This window comes from Ctenocephalides felis, unplaced genomic scaffold (assembly GCF_003426905.1).
Source record: "Ctenocephalides felis isolate EL2017-DRISC unplaced genomic scaffold, ASM342690v1 CF-g0.4_SCAFFOLD_01170, whole genome shotgun sequence".
NCBI lineage: Eukaryota > Metazoa > Arthropoda > Insecta > Siphonaptera > Pulicidae > Ctenocephalides > Ctenocephalides felis.
Window position 1 is genome coordinate 22,360,810 of NW_020537324.1, and position 23,611 is coordinate 22,384,420.

Sequence of the window (23,611 nt, forward strand, 5' to 3'; positions counted from 1 at the left end):
TAGGGGAAGTTCCGTAACGCCGTGCGGCACCTAGGGCCGGATACTCTATTTAATACGTATTATATAAGCGAGTATAAATCTTTTTATTTCAAAATATAAATGAAAGGGGCGCACAGGTACAGGATCACGCACCAAGCCTCGCCTGTGACGCACACGGCCCCGGCGGAAACAATCGAATGCTGTTTTAGGCGAAAAATCACGACATCGCCTAAATATTAATGAAAGTAATTCTGCATTTAAATTTGAGTAGCATTCAAAGATAAAAGTAGTACTTGATTGTTATTGGATTAATATTATTAGATCTTTTAAACAATTTTAGTATGTACCACCAAATGAACGAAAATGTCTGTCCCTTAGCCCTTAGACGACATTAAGTCGTCTCTTACCGCCGGACAGTAAACATATTGATATTTCTTGTGATAATTGACGTAATTTATTCTAATCATTTAATTTTGTTCTGTATGAGTGCTAACGGTCACTACAAACCCCCATTTTTCGTATTTCCTAGTCAAATAATAAAGAGCTTATGATGAATGCTCCAGCTAAGAGCATCGGTGTGGCCCAGCCAAAAGGGTGAATGAATAGTGACTTTTTTGCATTATCTATAAATGTTCGTCAAACACACATGTGAAGACATTCCAGAGTGTGGAGATGTCTACATATGCGTTCAATGCAGGTAATTTTGAAATGTCCGGTACTAGGCGCCACTTTTTAAAATCATATTTTTTATTACCAAAGTTTGATTAATAATATTAATCATTTTTTGCCAAAGGTTGCGTTTTTGTTAATTTAGTTTGATTTCTATCTTTGTTATCTAACGTAAGTCATAATTTAATAAACATTTCGTAAAATATTTTTTGATTTATATATAAATAGCCTTAGGTGTCCGCCACTCGGAGACTTTCCCCTACGTTCTATTACTAGAAATCTCTGAAAAAATATATCAGCAATTTTCTACTTATTGTATTGAGTTATAAAAAAAGGATAACAAATAAAACTAATATTATTTTAACTAAGGATTATTTTGCCGATACAAAACAGAATATACACGAGTAAATCGAATTATGCAGATTTAGGAAAACATTAATTTAAACATAAATGATTTCTTAAAAAATGCATTTCTTAATTTGCAAAGAAAGTTTTTAACAAATTTTGCTTCGAGTCGAAGTTTTATCTTTGCTCACTCGGAATACGAAAGTACCTAGATTCCCAGGATAGTACACCGGCATGATGATGGCACCATTCTCTTCCGACATTGGAGTGACAGCATTGGAATCGTCTGCATATGGTAAATGTTCTTGCGCATCGAGATACGTGGATAACACTAACGGCTTTCGGTCGCAAACGCCCGCACCATTGGAGGCAGGTCCTCCAGGGTAGCGGCCTCGACCATTCCGCACTGTGAACTGATGGGAACCGCGTGATCCGCGGCGTAAGTTGAAAGGCGAGCCAGGCAGTGATAACGAGGCCTGCGAAAACGATCAAGTAGAGATGTAACATGAGAGACAAAAAATCATTATTTAATTTGTATTAATAATGTTATTGATTTAATATATATGGTAAAATGTTTTACTTATAATTCGTATTTGAGAATTGGATATAAAGTTGTTTTTAATAAATAATACCAAAATCAGTCAGCACTGTGTTTTCATAAATAAAAACGATCTTAAATAAATAAGGGGGCGTCCATTAATCACGTAATCGAGTTCTTAAGAATTTTTAGACCATCCCTTTCCCTTGGTGATAAGTGGTGATATTAAAAATTAAAATTATATATAAAATTGTTTTTAATAAATAATACCGAAAAATCAGACAGCACTATGTGTTTTTACTACCGATATAATATAAAAACTATCTCAAATAAATCATAATATGTATGTATTTCCGCTCCCAAGGACTGACATGCTTCTCAAATAATTAAAAAAAAAAATCTGAAAGCTTTAGCTCTTAATATTAATTTTAAGATAGTCTTCGCTCCAACCAAAGTCTTGGTTCTTCTTCCAGAGCAAATATTTATTTTATAAAATATATCAAATCTTTGTTGTAAATTTTGTATTCATGATCAAAATAAGCAAACACAATGTTGATCTCATAATTTGAAGCTTTTGTTCATAAGTTATAAGGTATAAAGTTCTAAAAAAACAAATGGAATGCCATCCAGATAGTTTCATCATCAGTTTTTTTCCGCAATATTGATCTATGAATCCACATCACTAATTTTTTATCAAAAGAACTTGTAAATTTTTATTTTTGAGAATATTTGAAAATTTTTACTTCACTTCACTTGGTAATAGTTGTAATTTGTAATAATGTTGAAAAAAGTAATTACCAGTGTGTTGCCACATCACTCCCCGTTCAGAATACAACCATTACCAAGTAAAGTCAATTCAAAATTTTCAAATATTCTTAAAAATTTTTAAAAAATGCAATTGACAAAAAATTAAAAACAAAATTATTTTGAGAAACATAATTTAGTTTTCTTTCTATTTTTATTATCTGAATTGATTCAGTCAGTTGATGATTGAGTCAGTTTAATAATTATTTTGTTCAATAATATATAGTATATATATATGTATGTGTGTATACACCAGCACACATGTAAAAGTTTAGTGCACTCTTCGATTATCCAAATATAAAAAATCGTATTTTATGTGTATTATTGTCGACGTTGTCTATATTTTGCCCTTTTATATGACCTATAATAATTTTTTCTTCGTAATTTTTAATTTAGTCTTTTGGTCATTACGCTGAGGAAAAGTAATGAATTTAAGTCAATTCATAATTACATAATTAGTGTTTTGTAATGTCCTGATTATGTGTATATATATAATATATATATATATATATATATATATATATATGTGTGTGTGTATATCTATATACATATTTATATTTGTATAGATTTCTTATTTTTCAATATCACATCCTTACTGATACCGATTTCAAATTTCAAATATTACAAATACATTTTAAATAAATTTGTTTAATAGATTATTAGCTTATATATTTTTGAAAATTAAGTATATTTCTACCAAGTTTTATTTTCTTCGGCTTACTTAAAAAATGTTAGGCCTTCTGAAAATTACTTTAACTACTTTATCAAAGCAATCCAAAAAGAAATTGATGAATTTTTAGAAATTAAGCAATTTTATAAAAATTAATTGAAAATATTTACATTATGGTGCATAACAAGATATTCATCTAAGTAATTTTATAAATACAATAGTTGAATGTGATAAAATTTACTGTAAATAAATAAACATCATGTATAATAATAATATTAATAATGAAATAACTGAAATATTATTTATATAAGTTTAAATTATATTACTAAGTTTGATTTAATTATCTAAATCAAATTACTGGTTAAAAAACCTTATACGTGATATTCTTACGTCTTTCACCATTTTTAAATTGGTTTTTGAGAAACGTACCTGCGAGCCTTCCTGACAAGCAAATGATATCTGGCTTTTAGTTCCGAATTTGGCAAGCCTTTCCTGTTGCTATTATGGAACAAACAAAAATCTATAAAACTCCTAAGCGATACGAAATTATTTCAATCGCAAAAGCTGGCGCTGTCGTAGATCTTATTGGTTTTATAACAATTTTGGCATAAAAGCATATAAAAATAGCATAATAATTTGGCTGCAAATCGCTTTGTTAATCATTTTATAATTTAGCTTTTTGTATGTATTCCGAGGATTTTTTGAACGGCTCATTTCATCAGGTCAATTGAGGAGTAAAGCACGAAAGTACGACCAAAAGTGCACAAAACATCAAATGTTAACATTTATTGAGATCTATCCAAAAATTCAAAAACATTGACAGAATTATATGTTTTTAAATACTTCTTGTGTCGTATTATACAAGTTAAAATATTCATTTATTTTTGGCTAGACCTCTAGAAGTATTATATTTATGAGTAAATTGAATGACAATGATAGTGAAGTAAAGAATGAAAGTGGAGAAACGACCTTTTCCGGAATTTCACATCGCTGAACAGATAAATATCTTACTATGCACCATTTCACATCAATATATTTCTTGTAAGCAAGTTAAAGCAATTTTAAATTACTTTTATATATAAAAAACAAAAAATATTAAGAAGCAGTGAATTTATAAATATTTAAATTTAAAATAATGTCCAAAAGTTTAATGTGATGATGTAAAATTATATATTTTTATTATTCAGTAGTATAGTTTTATATTAAGTATTAGGCATTCTTGAAGTAAAAAATTCATACTCACCTGCAATATTGCAACCCCAAAGTCAAAGTGTCTACTTATTTACAAAAATGTAATTGAATAAAACTTTTGTGAAAAAAGTAGAATAAAATTGATCTTACCTGTATTGCTCTTGGTCTATCATTTTTGTGCAATTTCACAAATTTTAATAACATCGAGTAAATGAATAGAAAATTTAAAATGAAATGGAAGTATATAAAATATGAAGATACATGATGTTTCACAAGAAAATAATGTCAAGGCTAAAGTGCAAATCATCGGATTCAATATTATGCTTGAATTGATGATTATGAATTAGAAAAAGATTATCTATATTAGTTTGTAATAATTTTGTTATACTTGAATCCGATTTTTTCTAATATTTCATGCACATGATAGAACATTAACAGTGTTAAAAGTTCAACAATGGACATGAAGGATTTTGGATATATCGATGGACTATGGAGATCGTCTCGGAATCACTAGCTAGCATCTACTATTTACTTTTTTATTCCTAAATTTAAACTACTGACTAACTCTATCTATCGCAATAATAATTCGTTAAGTTGTACCAATTCATTGATTAATAAAGAGATTCGCAGATTTACGGTTCATAATATTTATATTTTCACATTTAATTAAAATTAATCAAGTAGACTTGTTTCACGTAAATACTATTAGTTAATGATTCTCATTTTAATAGTTCAATATTCAACATAAATGATTAATATTATAATTATAACACATATAGAATTTGAGTATTGGACAAATAATTTGAAAAGTATAATGAAATAACATAATTTTCAAAAAAAATTGTGTAAATAAATTTTTGGAAAATAATCAAAATTAATTAACCAATTTTGTAAAGAAAAACATTTGTCCAATACCCTCCGTTAATTCAAAAGGATAAGGAAGGAAAGCTGATGGAGAAATGCTTCGAGCTTTTTTTATACTAGATTATTTCATTATAATAGCTTATAAACTGTTTGTTGTTTTTGCTCCAAAGTATATAAATTATTTTGATATACAAAACAAAGTTAATTTCCATAATTTCAACTTAGATCTATGGATCTATTTAAGGTATACTTTTTAAAATTTAATTTTGATACGTTTATATTAAGGAATTGAAAACAAACAATAAAAAAATGCAAACGTTAGAAAATAGGAAAAAATGATAATAATATAGAAATAACAAAAAAATGCATTTTCAATCAACACACGTGATATAAAAATATATATTTGGTGAATTTTGAATAATTTTAATTTTGAAAACATGATTGGGCATCCGAGTATAGAAAGGATAAGCAGAGTTATTCCTAAATACAATGAACTTTTGTATATTGATATACTTTCATCATTGCATATAAGAATGCAGAAATGTAGAGGAGTCATTAAAACGCTTCGAAATTAAAAAAATCATGTTGCATAAAGTTGGTTTTCATTATAGTTTTCATAGGAAAAAATGCAAATATTTCGAATGAAATAGTTATGTTTTGTTAAGGATCTCTTTTGTTGAAAAGAGAATGAGTTGGTAGTTACAAATTGTCAAAAGGTAATGGCAAATTCATTGCTGAAATTTAATTGAACGATTTGTATTATATAGATCTCTGAAACCTAACCTCCAAATGGCATAAATTGCAAATAATTTAGTAACAATGTTATTGAAAGTGCAATTTTTTGTTGTTACTCATAATTCCAGAGGCGTGAAGTCAAACTATTCTTATATATTCTTACTGCATGCCATTTGGATTTTGAGTTTAGGGACCGATTCTGCCGCATAGCAGAAAAATGTTATAGCTAGGTCATGTTATGAAAAACTTTCCATACTAATATTGACAAAAGCCATGCGGTTGGTGTGCGAATTTATCAGGTTTTCTCATAGAAAACATAACCTAAAAGCCGCACAAATGTCAAAAAAACGATGTTAGATAACAGTGTGTTTCTGATATAGCTCCATAACATACGAGTGATGTTGCAGTTTATGTGTAAAACGCCTGAGTGAACAGCAAATACATGACATTTTGACAGTATTCAGTATGATTCATTAGCATAATGTTTGGAAGTCAGAGCGTAACATGGTCATGCCGTAACATTTTTTTGTTATGCGGCACAATCGGTCCCAAAATGTAATGCGCGTAACTCTTGAAACAAGTCATCAAACTAAATTATAATTTATGTGTATGTTTCATTTTCCGACGTTTATTAAGCGTTTCATGATCATCCAGGACAGGATAGGTTCGGGTATGATTCGGACAAAAAGACACAGGCGTAGGATGGTGGAGCACTTACCGCGCTGACCCTGCGCGCTTTAGCCGCGGCCTGTCTGGCAGCTATTTGATCTTGCTGTTGCAGCGACGCGGCGGTCGGTCTCTGATATTCGCTCACCGACTCGAGTCCTTCGCTGCGCAGTGACATCTTTTCTCGATTGTTGTCGTCACTGCAACCCTTCTCTTGGCCAACGAAGAGCTCGTAGCTGTGGCAGCTGAAGTCGGACGGTGACTTTATGAGATTCGGATCCTCGGTTATTCCGGCTTCAGCAGCAGCCGCAGCGGCAGCGGCGGCCTCGCGATTCGCTGCGTGGGCCTCCAGTTTGGCGGCTCGTGCTGCTGCCGCTTCTTCCGCTTCCTAAAGGAGGAAAATAAAATTTATCAGTCACCTTTGATTATTGACAGTAAATTAATCTAAACTTTTGAGTTTTTTGAAGTAAAATTTTTGAAGACGCGACATGGGTGTAAATCCGTACAAACGCAACGGAAATTGTTACGGCAAGGTCAAATGAGAGTCATTCGCTCTCGATGATATGATTTCTATACGGGTCGATTCTGATTGGTCGTATTTGTGTAAGGCTTCTTGGTATGCGTGACTTTATACACGCGTACGTCACCGAAAGCGTGCTTTATACGTGCGTACGTCACCGAAAGCGTGCTTTATACGTGCGTACGTCACCGAAAACGTGAAGCATATTATTCAAATTTCATCTAAACCTTTGCAAGAGAGCAAGATGTGAACAATGAGAAAATAGTAAATAAAAAAAGTTTATTGTCAAAGTTTTATTAAAAATATGCCCATAATAATGTGCATTTCAGACAGAAGTTATATTAAACTTATTTGCAATAAATGTATTTTAAGAAATAATGAGTCTGACGATGATAAATTAAACAAAAATACCAAAGAAAGATTTATGAGTAGTAAGAGTTGATATTTTTTTGTTTATTATATTTAATATTATATATTTACATAATAATTTTTAGATTTGTTGTTCAACCTAATAATTGAACTTTACCGCTTTAATCAAATAGTGAAGCTGTTATTTCGTAAAACCTTTTTAATTATATAAAAGCACCTTTTTCCTCGTGGCTGTTTCATTTTACCCCGCAATACCGCATATAGTTTGGAGCAACAAATAACATTTTTGAGAAATAGCAATAAAAAAATTTGAAAATATCTGAGAATTTTAGTGTGTCTAGTTGGATAGTTGTTTGATTAACATGTGCTATGTATTGTTATGTAGTTGGTTTATATAGTTTGTAATTCAAATAATTTTAATAGATACAAAATTATAGAATTTGCCTTAAACCAATAAATTGTCTTGATATAAGTGTCATTTTAACATGGACCAAACATAAATTACCTAAATATGTGAATGAATTCTAGCATTGAACATTTCTACAAGCGTCCTTAGGACATTTCTACATAGACTTGTAATTAATTTTGTCTTAATTCAAAACTAACAAGAATAATTTATTCAAATATAATATTCATATTCCATCCGAAAAAATGGTTATGTACTTACTCTGATGGCTTCTTCTTCAGCTGCTTCTTCCTCTTCTGCTTTCTTTTGCAATTCATCGTACGACATCGCGACGATAGCCAAGATCAAGTTAACCAGATAGAACGATCCCAAAAAAATAATAACTATAAAGAACAACATATGCCATGGTCCAGCCGATCGCAATACCTAAATATAGAAATCACAAATTAACAAAATGCAAATACATTCTATAAATAGGATACGGGGTCTTGATCTCACCAATTGATATAAATTTTCCCAGTAATCTTGTGTCATCAATCTGAACGCCGACAAAAAAGCCCAACCGAAAGTATCAAAACTCGTGTACCCGTAGTTTGGATTACCGCCGAATCCTTGAAGGCACCTGTAGCCCGGAGCGCACTCACTATAACAAAAACAATGTTATTTGTGCCAGCAATTAATTTTTTGTACGAAATTTCGTCGAAGCAAGAAATTTACATACCCAGCACCTGACGAATTTCCACATAAGGGCATGTCTCCGCTCTCCGTAACATACCAATTCGCTAAGGAAAAAAAATGAATTTATACACATTAATATTAAATATTATATATATATATATATATATATATATACCTACGATTTCACACAATATGTTTTAGAACATCATAATAGTACAATAATATTTTATAAATTATTACAACCCACACAAATTATGATAATCTATAGATATATTCGGTACTATTCAATTTGATATTTGTTTTTAGAATAATCACGTTTGTAAATATAAATGTTGAACCCATTTAAATTGATTCTATGCATGTTTACATATTAAACGATTTACAAATAAAATTTTCGAAGTAAACTAATTTTTTAGCGGGAGTTCATTTTTATTTGATTTATGAATGTTTTTTTTATTTATTTGATATACATTTCGTTTGAAATTACATTTCTGTTTGTTTATAGAGTATTCTTTTAAAAACTTCTAAACGCTATTTTAGATACACAATCTATTTGTCGCAGTTCAAGAATTTATATAAGATTTAGATAAAATAGTGACTGTTATTCTATTACAATGCATAAAGGAGGTAAAATCAGTGATCTAAAAAAATCGAGCATTGAATAAAATAATTAAATCTAAAGTCTAAATTAACCCAAATTGCAAACAACCATGACTGTTTTTTTAAAGAACTCCATAAGTCACTATTGAAATATTGTCGTTATAATTTACTGAGCGAGGTTTGGTCACGTTTCAACGCAGAATTAGCCCCATCTTGGAATTTAAAAGATGTCGATGCCATTTTATAGTTTTTTTGAAAAAAAAAATCAGTTATATCAATTTTCAACTATCTAGCTCATCATTTGACCGAAATATCATTGAAAATATGCGAGAAAGGCCTTTTTTGGTCTTTTTTCAGAGTCAATTTTGTTACAACTGTAAAAGAAATCGACAAAAAAATAACCCCATTCTATTCACATCGGTGTATATAATACTAAATTTTTGCATTGACACATCTAATTTCATTTTCTTGACTTTTAAATAGTAACACCGGACGGCACCACGCACCGGACACTCTATTTAACACGCATTACTTAAGCGAGTATAAATCCTTTCATTTCAAAATACAAGTGACAAGGGCATGTGTGGAGATGGTTACATATGTGATCAACGCAGGTTATTTTGAAATGTCCGGTACTAGGTGTCACTGTTTAAAATCATATTTTTCAATACCAAAGCTTGATTGATACTATTAAATATTTTTAGCAAAGATTGCGGTTTTGTTAATTTAGTTTGATTTCTAACTTTGTTATCTAACATAAATCATAATTTAATAAACATTTCGTAAAATATTTTTTTTATTTATTTATAAATAACCTTAGGTGTCCAACACTAGGGGACTTCTATTAATTAAGATAATTTTGAACAAATGTAATAGCAAAAAATGAATAATAATTGGTAATCATAAGTTCTTCTATCAATGTATTTGACAAATTCAATTTAATATTATCGATAGTAGAATTAGTAGAAATAATTAAATTTATCTTACTTTCATTGCTCATGAATCTCTCCCAGTTTTCGTCAGTGAGGTTTCCCCATGAACCGTCCTCCGGAAAATTTTTGATGCATTTTTGCGTGAGGACGCCCATGTAGATTTGTAAGCCCATGAGTGCGAACACAGATAATGAGAACATCGTCAGAATTATCACATCCCGAAGATTCTTCACAGACTCTATGACGGCTCCGACGATGGTCTTCAAACCTTGGTAAAGGATAAATAATTTGTTTATAACTATTTTCATAAAATGAAATGCATAAATTATGATATTTATGAATATTACATTAAGTAAAATAAAAAATAAGTTTATGATAAAAGGTCGAAAGACTAATCTCAAATTTTGTTATAAATATTAATTTAATTGGTTTAAACTGATGTAGAAAAAAAAATAAAAAAATGAATAAAGTATCACTTAATTTTTTTTTAATATAAATATTTATATTAAGTTGTCAAATATCTCCCTTCCGCCTTTTTGTCTTTTGAATTTCAAGCAAAAAAGCGGAAGGGAGATATTTGACAACCTAATACCATTTTCTATTTCACAAAATAATAAAAATGTAACTACATACTTTCAACTAATTGAAAAATTTGAAACTACTCTTTCATTTAATAATTAGAATATTTAATTTGATATTGATATACTTATAGGTTACCAGAGTCTAATAATAGGGTTTAAAATAAAAAAAAAATTGAATAAAAAAAATGATGATTGAAAATCCATACGTTTTATTTGGCTAAACAATACTATAAAAATAATAATACAATATTATTATTTTGCAACGATAATTGGACACACCTAGGTTTATCGATGGCAACCTTTTCGCCAATATCTAAGAATCGTTTTAAAAACGTTAAATAGATAGAGCGGATAATTTCAAGCTTATATATTAGAAATATTATTCAAAATTTTGTGATAAACTTTCACTAAAACAACGATACATAATTAGTTATCAAGCTAGATGAAAAATGATTGGGCTACTAAAATGACTATAATGAAAAAGGTATTTCTAAAGGGCGAGAATTTAGAGTTGTAAGTATTTTTCAATACCGCATTATATAAAATTCAAATTCAAACAAAATTGGTCCAAACCTTAAAAAAGTGTAAGGGTAAACAACTCTAGACAAAATTAAATATTTTAAAGTGAAATTGTAGCTTCTCCATTTGCTTAAGAAAATCTGAATTAAAATTCAGACTTTAAGGATTATTGTTGTTTAAATAAGTGCAATAAAAACAAAAAGGTACTTATCTTATTGCTTGCTTATCTTTATATTAAAAACTATGAAACATTTATATTAAAATAAAATTGGTTCCAAACTTTCTAAAAAGTATTAAGGATGATGAGGAATCCTCGATAAAAACTATATTGTTTAAAGTAAAATTAAGCTTTTCTATAAGCTCAAAACAAATCTGTATAGAAACTTATTGTCTGAAGTTTACTATTGTTTAAATAAGTTTAATAAAAACAAAAATATTTTTATAGCTTGCTTATCTTAATATTAAAAATTATGAAAAATTTAAATTAAAAGAAAATTGGTTCCAAACTTAAAAAAAGTGTTATAGGTAGACAACCCTCGACAAACAGAAATTGTTTGAAGTGAAATTTAAGCTTTTCGATAAGCTGATAAAAATCTGAATTAAAATTTAGTATTTTTTAAACCTTATTGTTGACTGAATAAGTGTAATAAAAATAAAAAGAACTTATAGCTTTCTTATCTCAATATTAAAAATAGAAATAATAATAAACCACGATATGATAATTTAATTAAAATTTATGCATGTGAATACGTACACATTGTAACTGTTCTCATTTTAAATTACTTTACAAGAAATTTATCTAAACCTTTCAAAATATCACAAAACACAAAATTATCAACATGGCTGCTTTATATTTTTGAAAAAGCTTTCTGAAAACAAGTACATATGATTATTAAGCGACTCAATTATGTATTTGTAAAAAAAATCAATTAGTAGATTTAATTCATACCTAAGAATTTCTATTTTCATAACTATTAAAATATTTAAACTTGATATTATTATAACTTATTAAACTAATTTATTTAATCGTGCATGCATCTGTAATTAACAGGTATGATTTAAATCTGACTACCATTATGACCTCATATGTATACGCAACATGTAAAAATAATGAAATTAAAGTAATAATAAACAATTTAACTATTACTTTATAATATTATAAAGATTAATACAATTACTCCATTCATTCAAAATTACCTGGGACGATGGCGACAGTTTTTAAAGCTCGCAGCACTCGAAATGTGCGGAGAGCAGCCAAATTTCCCAAGTCGATACCCATCGTTACATAACTAAATATTAAAATAAGTATAACTATTTATCATAACATCTAATATCATTAAATGAAAAATATAAAACATTATATAACCCTATCTAAAATATGATTTTAAGTTGTATACTAACTGCATGCTGTTGTAAGTATTAGCTAGGTAGAAATAGTTGGTTTTGAAATTTGTTTGAATGCATGCAATCTAATATCAATTTGTAAATAAAATTTATATATTATATATTTATTGAAAACTATTTCTAACTTATATTATTAATCTATGTATTGATATACTACAAGTTAAATTCTATATGAGCATTTAATTAATACTATTTCTTTAAAAAGTCATCTAAATTCTAATAGATTGGCGCACTAAAAGGATTACAAATTAGAACTGCAAAATTAAAATTATCAATTTTTTAAAATAAAATAAGAATTTTTCTCTGAAATTTTTCCTGCAAGGAAATAATGAAATGAAGCCAATCTCTCCTAAGTAATGGGTGAGGTGTAATAATCTCTAAGAGTCTACGCCTACTCACGCTAATGTTATTACTACGAAGTCTAGCCAGTTCCATGCGTCTCTTAAATATGTAAAAGGCTGCAAGATGAAACCTCGGGCCATTACTTTTACAGCCGATTCGAACGTGTAGATTGCCGTGAAGATGACTCTGCAACCACACACGTCACATTATCGAATTTCTTTCAAAAATATTGCTTCGAAGCGAGTTTTTGAAGGTAATTTATGGATTGATAGCAAAGTGTAATAGAAACATAATAATCACTTTACTGCTAGTTTCTAACATGTTTTGATACTTATTAGTCACAATATGATATGAAAACGTAATTAGTAAAATCTGGTTGTTACTGCTAATCATTACTGTAATTTGGTTCATTACTTATTCGTCGCCCACATTTTCTATTATAAACAAAAATGAACAAAAAAATCAATTATTATATTAATTTACTATGGTATTAGTCGCATCATTAACAAGACAACTCACAAAAGTTGATACTTTATCCTAAAATATAATTGCAAACGATATATCATAAATATAATAAACGATATATAACAAAAAATATAAATTCATATTGGAGATATTGTGCTATCAACGGTTACCGCGTGATCTCAATCAAATTTATTTACATAAATTTATAATTTTTATTTTTTTTTCTAGACTTTGGATCTAATTGGATGTGACTATATATACACCAATTCAAATTTTGATTAATTTTCAGGAAGAGTGATGGAGCTAGGGTCTTATTGTAACAAGGGTTACAATTCTAAGGTTTTTTTGTAACAGACGTTTTCCAATAAAATATTAAACGATATCAAAATATTTTTTGTCTCAATTGAACATCTAAACCGTCATAAAGCATATTCTCATAACTACTGCTCCGCAGGCCGATGGAATATACAGAACTGTGCAGGTCCGTCATTTTTGACGTGTAATATAAAATTATTTTACTTTAATTATTAAAATTAATTACTATAATTTTGAGTCACTATTATCAACTAATGTTTAATTTTATGCTTCAACTTTTTAAATTTTTGATAATGTGTAACAATTTCTGTGATCGATAAACTTGTTCAAAGAGTTATCTTGATTAGAAACGAAACCTTGGGGCTAGTTATAATAAAAATATGATGAAGTACGAAAGGTACTTTTAAACCTTGATAGTACACACAACGCTATGCTACCATAACATTAAATATAGGAGGGCAATATGTGCTCCTCCTATTTCTCGTTTGTTAATTAATAGTATTTTATTATTTTACACAAATTTAGTGTTAATATCAATTTTTACATCATAATTAATGTTTCCTGTTTTTCCTAGTTTGATTACTGAATGATGACACACATCAAGTGTCGAAACGTATAATGGAATAAATAATTTTGTTATTTAATCTTTTTTTAATTCGACGGTTGGGCTGCAAAAAAATTTTACAAATATAAAAATATATAAAAATAGTAGAGTTGTAATATATAAAAATTATATACAAATTCAAGTGAAGATGATTGGTATAAGACATAGGCTAAATATCTTTTATTTGTATTCATTTTAGTTTGCGTTGATTTAAGATAAGAATTTCTGTTACAGGAGACACTATGTATTTTATTTGTATTAATCATAGTTTGCGGGGACTTATGAGAAAAATTACTTCAGAAACATGCTAAAATTTTATTGAAGCATATAGCTTTTAATTACTTCTGTAAACGCTTGTAGATCGTTTTTATAATTCAAACATTTTGATAGCAATAATAGTCTTTATAACAAATTTGTATAATACGGGGTAAGTTCTAACACTATATTTTTTTAGAAAATGATTAATTATAATGAACAATAGTTATGGGATTATTTTAACTTGATTCGGTAGAAGAAAAACTACTGAATCTATCCGTCATATTTTGTAAAAATACAATGACTGGATCCCAAAATATAATAATTGAAAAAAACTTTTACAAAGAGCCCCTAGCTCCATTATATCGTATGCTAATCACAATAAACTAGATAAATTTTCTGAAACTAGATAAACATACATATTTAAGAATTACATAAAACTTCATAAAAATAACGGTAGAAATTATACGAATCCTGTGACTGAATACTAACAGATGTATATTACCGTTCTGTAAAAATTTTGCAATTTTTATAATTATCTTCGAGTTTAGTTTTTTTTCGAAATGAAATTTAATTTAAAGATAAAAATAAATGATATCTAACACATTACATATATAAATATATGATCTAATTCGGAATTACTGAATTGAAATTTGCTTCGTGATAAAACACCATTTAAATGGTATTGTAACAATATGCAAATATTTATGTAAATGTATTAAAATAATGAGTTCATTATTTTCATTTCTACCAAAAATAATGACAAAAAACCTTTCCATAACCAGCATAAGTAATACTAAATAAATAGTTCTATAAAAAAACTTTACACGCTGCTAAAACATAAATATTTAATCAAAACTAATATATATGAATACTAAATAACTCTACAAAACTGGATTTTTTCCAACAGTTGTGATGAAGAATTATCGAACTAAATATCTGTATTAGCTAAATCTATAGACTTTTGATTAAAACATGAGATAACTATTGATTTTAAAAGTTATTTCTATTAAAAATGAGATAAAAATTCTAGCATTTTATATTTTATATCTAGATGGAGTTTTAAATTATCACTTACTCTGTGGATTCGACGGTCGGTGAGGAAGGCATGATCATGAGAATACAGTTGACTAAGATCGTTGTGATGATGAAAAGCGAAAATAAGGGATGCACTAAAATATAAATGGCGACTCGGCGTATAGGGTTGAACGGGTCCAGTATCCATAACGCGTCCGTTGCCGAGAAACGAAAAATATCCTTGCCCTTGCTCACCACTACGAAGGTCTGTAGGAAAAAATATTTTCATAATAAATAATAAGAATAATTATTGATTTTTATATATAAACATACACATTCACATTGTTAATTGATGTAAATATTATGAAACATATAAGATTGTAATCATGCTAAAATTTTATTGAAGCATATAGCTTCTAATTACTTCCTCAAACAATTGTACATTGTTTTTATATATTTATACAATCTTGATAGCAATAATAGTCTATATAATAAGCTACCGCATGAAATTCATCAAAGACTTAACTAAATTCAAAATGTAGGTTTAATTCCCATGTTAGTCATATGAGTCTGACTGTAAGAAGTTTTACACAAGCTATGTCAGACATATATGTCTGTCATAGGCAATGTGGTACAAGGAAAAAAAAGTTTTAATATAGGTCCATGTCAGTCATATGTATGACTTGAAAATAATGTTTTTTCAGGAATTTTGGCAAACTTATTTTCTTTGATACATTAAGCTTTCTCGATACATTTGTTACTAAATTATCTAGTAAAGTTACCATGGCCCATGTGAATTTTTTTCTGATATTATCGTGGCGATTAACGTGTTAAAGTGCATCAAAATATTAGTAGTGTACTAAACTTTATTTTTATGTAGGAAAATATTACTGCTTTTGTTATTTTTTAATATTTGTATATTTACTTGTGTATTCCGGTATATGTATATGAGTTTATAAATTCATGTATTACAATTGTAAAATATATTAGAGAATCAGAATTTTTTTGTAAATTATGGAATAAGTGGCAAACATATTCAATTTCTTATTTTCAATTATAAATTTTTTTTTCGAAATTAAAGCTACATTATTAACTTACCGTAGGGTAAGTTATAGTAATGGGCCAAAAATCAAAAATTTTTTTGCATGTCTTTACGTTTTGAAGGTTTTTGAACATTTTCTCATACCTCAGAAAAAATGGATATGTATGTATGTGTGTGTGTGTATTTTGTGTGTCCGCGCACGGATCGACCGATTTGAATGATTTGATAGAATAATGGGCTGATTGATTTTTGCCGAAGGCAGGTTCAGCCGTTTCGGAGATATGAATCAGAGTGCAAAAAATAGGAATCAAGTTTTTGAGAATATGGAGTATCCGATTTGAATGATCTACAAATTATTCAATTTGTAATGACAAAAAGAAGTGGTGATTAGTTCTTGACAAAAGCAGATCTAACCATGTACAGCAGATACAAAGCTAAATGTACAAAAAATGGCAGTTTTGGAGAGAACTAAGCATCCGATTTAAATGATTCAAAAAACTTTTTAATTCTCAAGAGTTTTGTTTTTTGAATATCGAAAATAATTCGAATTTTAATTTTAATTCTAGCCAAAGTTCTAAAGCTCGCTTATATACTTCAAATAAATAATTTTAACCTTTATATAATTCTTTTATATAATTTATATAATTTAACCGTTTATATAATTCTTATAAATATTAGACAATTTCCTTCATGTTAAATTCGATTGATTGAGTTTTAATTTTTGTTAGTTAATTTAAAAACATTTAATATTTTTCGAATACTTCATTACGGTATGGGTTATTCCAGCAATTTGCCTTAAGGCACGATACCATACACCATTAGTTTTTATTTACACATGCTCCTTAAATTTCATAGGTCTATCAATAATAAAAAATCCATTTTCATTTTTTATTTTTCTCCTTATTGTTAAATGATCCCTATAAATGATTACTTATGAATATCACTGAGTATAGTTCTTTGAGATTATTTTAATGCTTTTTGAATAATTAATTAAATGATCAAACAAATTCAATGCTTTATTTGTATCGATGATCAGATAAATAAAATCTAAGCAAAATTTTTACAGTATTTTATAAATCTATTTTATAAGGCAATTACGCAAAATAATCCAAAGATATTAGCTATTTGGAGAAGTTTAAATTGTAATCATTGGAAAAAATAAACCGATAAATCAAGAAATACTGCGCAAAATGGAAAAAGTATTGAACATAAAATCAAAGCTGGTATTGTTTGTAAGAAAATATAACACAGAATTTATATTTAATTCTTAATTTAATGTTTATAGGAAGTATAAAAGAGCATAAAGAAAAATCTAGTAAAAACTAGTTTACACGAAAGAAACAGACTTAAAATAGTTCCCGCTGCAAAGCACAATGTAATTTTTTCGCGATATTTCAAAATACAATAATCCTTTGATTCCTTCAATATAAATTGAATTAAAAAGTTCACCAAATAAAAAGTTCATCACGCTGAAAGAACTTTCAAGCTTGAACTTTCAGTTGAGTGAATGCAAAGCTTACAGTTGTTCGAAAGCTTACTGACAATGACATAAATAATACAACATACTCCGACTGTAATACTTCAGAAGTAAGAACATAATTCAACTCGTAGCATGTAAGTACACATGTGAATTTTATTTTTTAGCATTCCACATACGCAGTCAGTCGTATATTCTGTCGTTCAGTTAATCCAACTTAATTGAGCGCGGTAATTAAATAATGATATCGACCTACTTTCCGCATGATAAGAATCTCCGTAGAGAATACACTTTTATGGAACATACAGAGTACGAAGCTGTTATAATTTTCCATGTACTGCCAATTAATACGATGATGTCAACTTTATTAAAAGACTCGGTACACGTTGTATTATATTACAGCAAAAGTGGTGAAACTTAGCAATTTATCACTTTGTCATTTGGTAATTAAATAAAGCTAATGTAACCCGAAACGCAATTTTTACGATAAAAATAATTGTATATTTGTATGTAAATAATTGTATATTTTCCTAATTCTTAACATAGTATTTGGTATGATTATAAAATAAGCAAAACAGGTCCCAGATTCATTAATTGTTTTTCTGAATCTAATATATTTTAATAATATTTTTTATATTGTAATTTTAAACTATGTAGTTAAACTACAGATTAGAGTACGATAATGTGATTCCTAACATTTTTAAAACTATATAAATTAATAAATTGCGATTAAGTTTGTTAAAATATAAATACTCTTTGATTGAAAACTATATCAAAAACGAATATCTGAAACATTTGAAAATACAAAAAATATATAGCATTTTCGCAGACTTTAGTACCAAGAAAAGAGATTAACATAGCCACAACAATGATATGTTACGATCTATTTTATCAGAGAATTGGTCTTTAAATAAGTGCGGTTTTCAGCTTAGATGGTTTTAATTACATTTTAAGGTTTTCTGACGTACTCTTTTGGCATCTTAGTATTACAAAATGTTATGCGATGTTTATAGTAACGAAGCCTTAAAAAACGGCAGTGTCAAAATTGATTTGCCAAATTTTGGTCTGGTTTTTATTCACCCCAGGTGAGAAACTCTCTAAACAAAGAAATTGTCTACTTTGAATCTACCATAAAGTCTTGACCGTAACTTTTTGTAAGCTTATGACACCTCTTTACCTTCGCAAAAATCAAAAAGAAAATATTTCAAACACGGGCGATTTTATTATCCATTTTTCAACGAACGCCAAACGAAAACTACGCAATTGATCAAAAAACTATTTTTACTAGTTGACTGCTGAATTGCAAGCTATCTAATAACAAAAAATATTTTACATTTTGACTAGGTCAGCAAAACCAAATATTCAATTGAGAGATTCTAAGAGAGAAATCTGCACGCACTTAGATACCTTCCTAATAAAATAATGATATAGTACTCTTTCAAAATTAGTATTAAAGAGCTATTATAAATACTGAAGGTAACTACTAATTTGTTACTTTATATATAAAGATACCCACAAAATTTTAAAGTACAATGAATAAAAATCACGTCTTTATCGATCGAGGAAGTAGTTATAAACTAAAAACTGTGCTAAAATATTAACAAAATCAAAAATCATTACTTATTCTATGATCATAGTATTCGTTTCACTAAACAATTTTATATCAACCCTTGAATTTCATTTTTAACTGACAAAAGTAAATTGTTGTATATATAAAAATTGTCGATTTTACAATTACATATTTTAATATAGATCTTTTGTATGAATAAATAAATAAAAAATGATGTATATCAATTTTAGAAGACTTAAGGGGGTATTCAAGTGTAGAAATTCAAAAAAATGCATTTTACTTTTCTTTCACATTTTCAAAGTTTAACTATTTAATTCTATTATTTATTTTATACTCTTTTTATTTAAATTTATGTTATTGTTCATTATTGTTGTAATAAATATAGTAACGAATATAGTAATTAAAAAAAGAAAAAAATTATTTACAATCTATTTATGTGCACGAGAGGATTTTAAAAAATTTAAATTATTTTCGGAGATATAACTGTTTGATCATGATAATCCACTATGGTTTCCTTCCTTATGCGTAACTTCAAACGCGTTTTTCTTAGAACCGTCTTTTTCAAAACGATGCCCATGGTTTCTCAAGCTCTACTAAACTACTACAGAAATTTTCAGAGTTTTTTGTAGATTCTTGTATGTACTACACCCATCTCAAAATTTCAATCTTTACTATTTTTAAAAATTCGAGAAAGTGGTAAAAAAATTGTCTTATTTTCAAACCACTTTGCCAAAAAAATCTTAACTTGTTCGTAGTATATAGCATAGCGACTACATTCTAAATTAGTCATCTCTTTTTTCAATTCAGATGACCCGAGAGGCTGCAATTGTCAGCATGATGACGTGGTAATTTTTTAAGGCGCCCCACTTTAAAAACTGCTAATTCTTTTTCTTTTTTTTCTGAGATCTTGAAACATTGGTAAATAAATTATAAAAAATAATAGCAAATAAATGAATGTCTTATTTTACGAAGATTGAAAAATGACCTATGATTCATAACTCTACACTAGATTACCTTTCAAGAGATAATTCTTAAAACGTATACTTGAAGTCCATATGCAACAAAAAAAATTAATAACCTAGGTTTTATCTAAGACTCCGGTAACAACAATATTTTGACTACAATTATGACTAAGTCAAATTGTTTACCATACCTCGCGTTTATCGAGGTGCTCTAGATAATATCATAATCCGCAACGATAATTCCACACTTCCACAATTTCACCTCTGTAACTTCATTAAACTAAATGTACTATTAATGTGTACTCACCCGCTGGTTGTGATAGTAGCTGTCGATGTCCTCGAGCGGCGTAGAGGCGAGCTCAGGTGGGAAACCGCCTTGCAGCCGCACCGGTATCGGCACGCCCTGTTCGAGCGTCGGGTCCGGCTGCGGGCCCTCGTCCTCGTCCTCGTCATCGTACCGAACCTGAAGGAAAAGCGCGATACGGAACGACCGCGCTCGATTATAATGTGTGGGACGATAATTTTATAGACTGCAAGACACGTTAGACTTAAGCAGACGTCAGACTAAACATGAATTACATCCAACACGATGCTGCTATATGAAATAATATCAGAATATGTGTTAAAGCAAAAATTGACTTTTCTGCTGAACGTTGCGAATAACATGGTTTTCTATAATGAACTCTGTGTGATATGGATCGGTTGACTCGGGAAAGTGCTCGTATATTTTTTATAGGTTCAAGACTTTACATTGCCGCTTAAATAAATTCGGATGTTGGCAGGTGAATCGATATATACTGCCTGTGAAGACTACTTATGAAAAGAAAAAAAAATCCGACAAATACATAGATATTTATATGTTACATATATGTTATTGTTTTAGAATCTGCTGTATATTAAGTATGTAAATTCTAGTTATTCATGAATTAAGTAATTTATGGAAATTTAGAAAAAACTATACGTTTTACTGCTCTTAAAAATACTTCATTTGCGTGCTCAAATTCAAATTAGGATAGGGTTTAAAGTAAAAGGTCGATCATCGTTATCTAAAAAACAAGTAAAGTATAAAAAATTTAATGGTACTATTTGAAACTAGAAGGCAAAAATTAATTTTTTCCAATCGCCACATTATTTTTCAGGAGGCCACTTTTACTATAAATCAAAATGGATCTTTGTGTCCCGCCCTACCGTTTTACTAAAAATATTGCGTAAGCATTAATGATGATTTTTTTATATTTTTGTTAAAAACTAAAAAACAGTTAAGATAGAAAGGAACAAAAGCTAAATATGTGTATATATGTATATTTAATATATACACATATAGATTTTTTTATCCTTTCTATATTTACTGTTTCTTTTTAGTTTTTATTAAAAATTAAAAAAATCCGTTATAGCCCGTTAATGCTTATTTAATATTTTTATAAAAGCGTAGAGCGGAGCACAAAGGTTCATTTTGACTTTCAATAATTATATTTTCTAAACCAAATTAACTACACATAACAGGTAAAATAATTAGTTAATTCATATTTATAAAAAATTGTTTTCTACTATTTTTTTCAAAATATATAATCGGTCTTTATTAACCTCATAAGACCTATGCGGTCGGAGAACTTTTTCAATCATTACCCCCAAATATTTTTGTCTAAGTTGATATTACCCTCACGACGAAGAGAGATTACCCCTTAAATACCAATTAAAAATACATGCTTTTTACCTCCAAAAATTCTATTTATATCGCATTTGGGGTAATTTAACTCGGTTTCCGGATCACCTATAACATAAGTGGTAAAAATCAAATAAGCCAGGAGAGGCAAAGAGATACAATGTCTTATTTTTAATTTAAACCAATTTTACTATATAATAGCTACATTATTTAGCCAGTGCAATGTACAAGTGTCATGGGCACATATTTTACAAAGATCATTTTGTATATAACCTGAATATAGTATTTTGTGAAAAATATATTACATCAGCAGAGTTGGAATAACTAATAGTTCAATTTATATCCTACAAAATCGTTTTTTTACCTTATATTACTTTTAGATTTACTGTTCTCTCAAAGTTCACATATTTGTCAGTGTGAAGGTATTGCTTGTCTTTTTTACCTCACCCATATTTAAGCTTTTATAGAGACCCTTTCCCACCCACATAACATATTTCTTATAAAACAAATAAATAAAGTAGGATTAAAACTTATATTTAGATATCATAAACTGAATAAAAAAGCTTAGAACCAATGCAACTAACAACAGAAAAATATTTTTGTTATGAATATTAATACATGGCCCTTTATCTCCTGATGGCTACGTCGTAAAAATTAATGTGATGACTGGGAAAATAAATGTTTGCCTTATACTTTAGAATAGTATTGTTATAATCATTTTTACTTTACTTGTTTTTGAGATAACGATGATGGAACTTTCTACCATCGGACCTTTACACCCCGCTCTACCCAAATTTAAATTTGAGCACGCAAATCAAGTGTTCTTAAGAGCAATAAACCGTATAGTATTTTCAAAATCTTCATAAATTATTACCAAAAATTAATTGATATTGTATTGATTCGTAAGAGCATTGACTTTTGCATTTAAATCACTGAGAACTTAGTAACATTCGACAAATAATTATTAATCCAAAATTATGAGAAAAGTCATATTTTATTTATTCAATAATATAAATAAGAAAAAGATTTTTTTTTAATTTTTTAATTTTTATTTACATACTAGTTTAAAATAGCTCCATATTCAAGAAACACTTATAATTGTTTTTTATGTAACAAAATCAAATCGTGTTCCTGTTTGAACTTCACATTTTAATTTTTTGTGCATTATTTTTCTTGTAGTTATAAAAAATCCCCATACATTGAAAAATCGTAGATCTATATAAAATAGAAATTATCAGAGTACTACTAGTACTTATTGCCTATATTAATAAATAATATTTTCCCTATTACATGTAAAAGCAAATTATTTATTGTAACTATTAAAGATTTAAATTGAATATTTCATATAGCAGTATCGATCTAGGTTTATTTCATGCTCTGTCGTACGTCCACTTAAAATTCAACGTGAACTTGCAGACTACTATAGAAT

At 28.4% G+C, this 23,611-nt stretch overlaps 1 protein-coding gene across 1 annotated transcript in view; it reads right to left on the minus strand.

The window, feature by feature from the left end:
* LOC113368375 (sodium channel protein para) overlaps positions 1-23,611 on the minus strand; it is a 76,211-nt gene that overhangs the window by 16,408 nt on the left and 36,192 nt on the right. The window contains exons 6-15 of the mRNA XM_026609923.1: positions 20,827-20,982; positions 15,530-15,735; positions 12,870-12,998; positions 12,264-12,355; positions 10,022-10,234; positions 8,478-8,538; positions 8,255-8,399; positions 8,018-8,182; positions 6,514-6,849; positions 1,202-1,469 (exon numbers count right to left, since the gene is read on the minus strand). Coding sequence (XP_026465708.1) covers positions 1,202-1,469; positions 6,514-6,849; positions 8,018-8,182; positions 8,255-8,399; positions 8,478-8,538; positions 10,022-10,234; positions 12,264-12,355; positions 12,870-12,998; positions 15,530-15,735; positions 20,827-20,982 — 1,771 coding nt within the window. The remainder of the gene's footprint in view (positions 1-1,201; positions 1,470-6,513; positions 6,850-8,017; positions 8,183-8,254; positions 8,400-8,477; positions 8,539-10,021; positions 10,235-12,263; positions 12,356-12,869; positions 12,999-15,529; positions 15,736-20,826; positions 20,983-23,611) is intronic.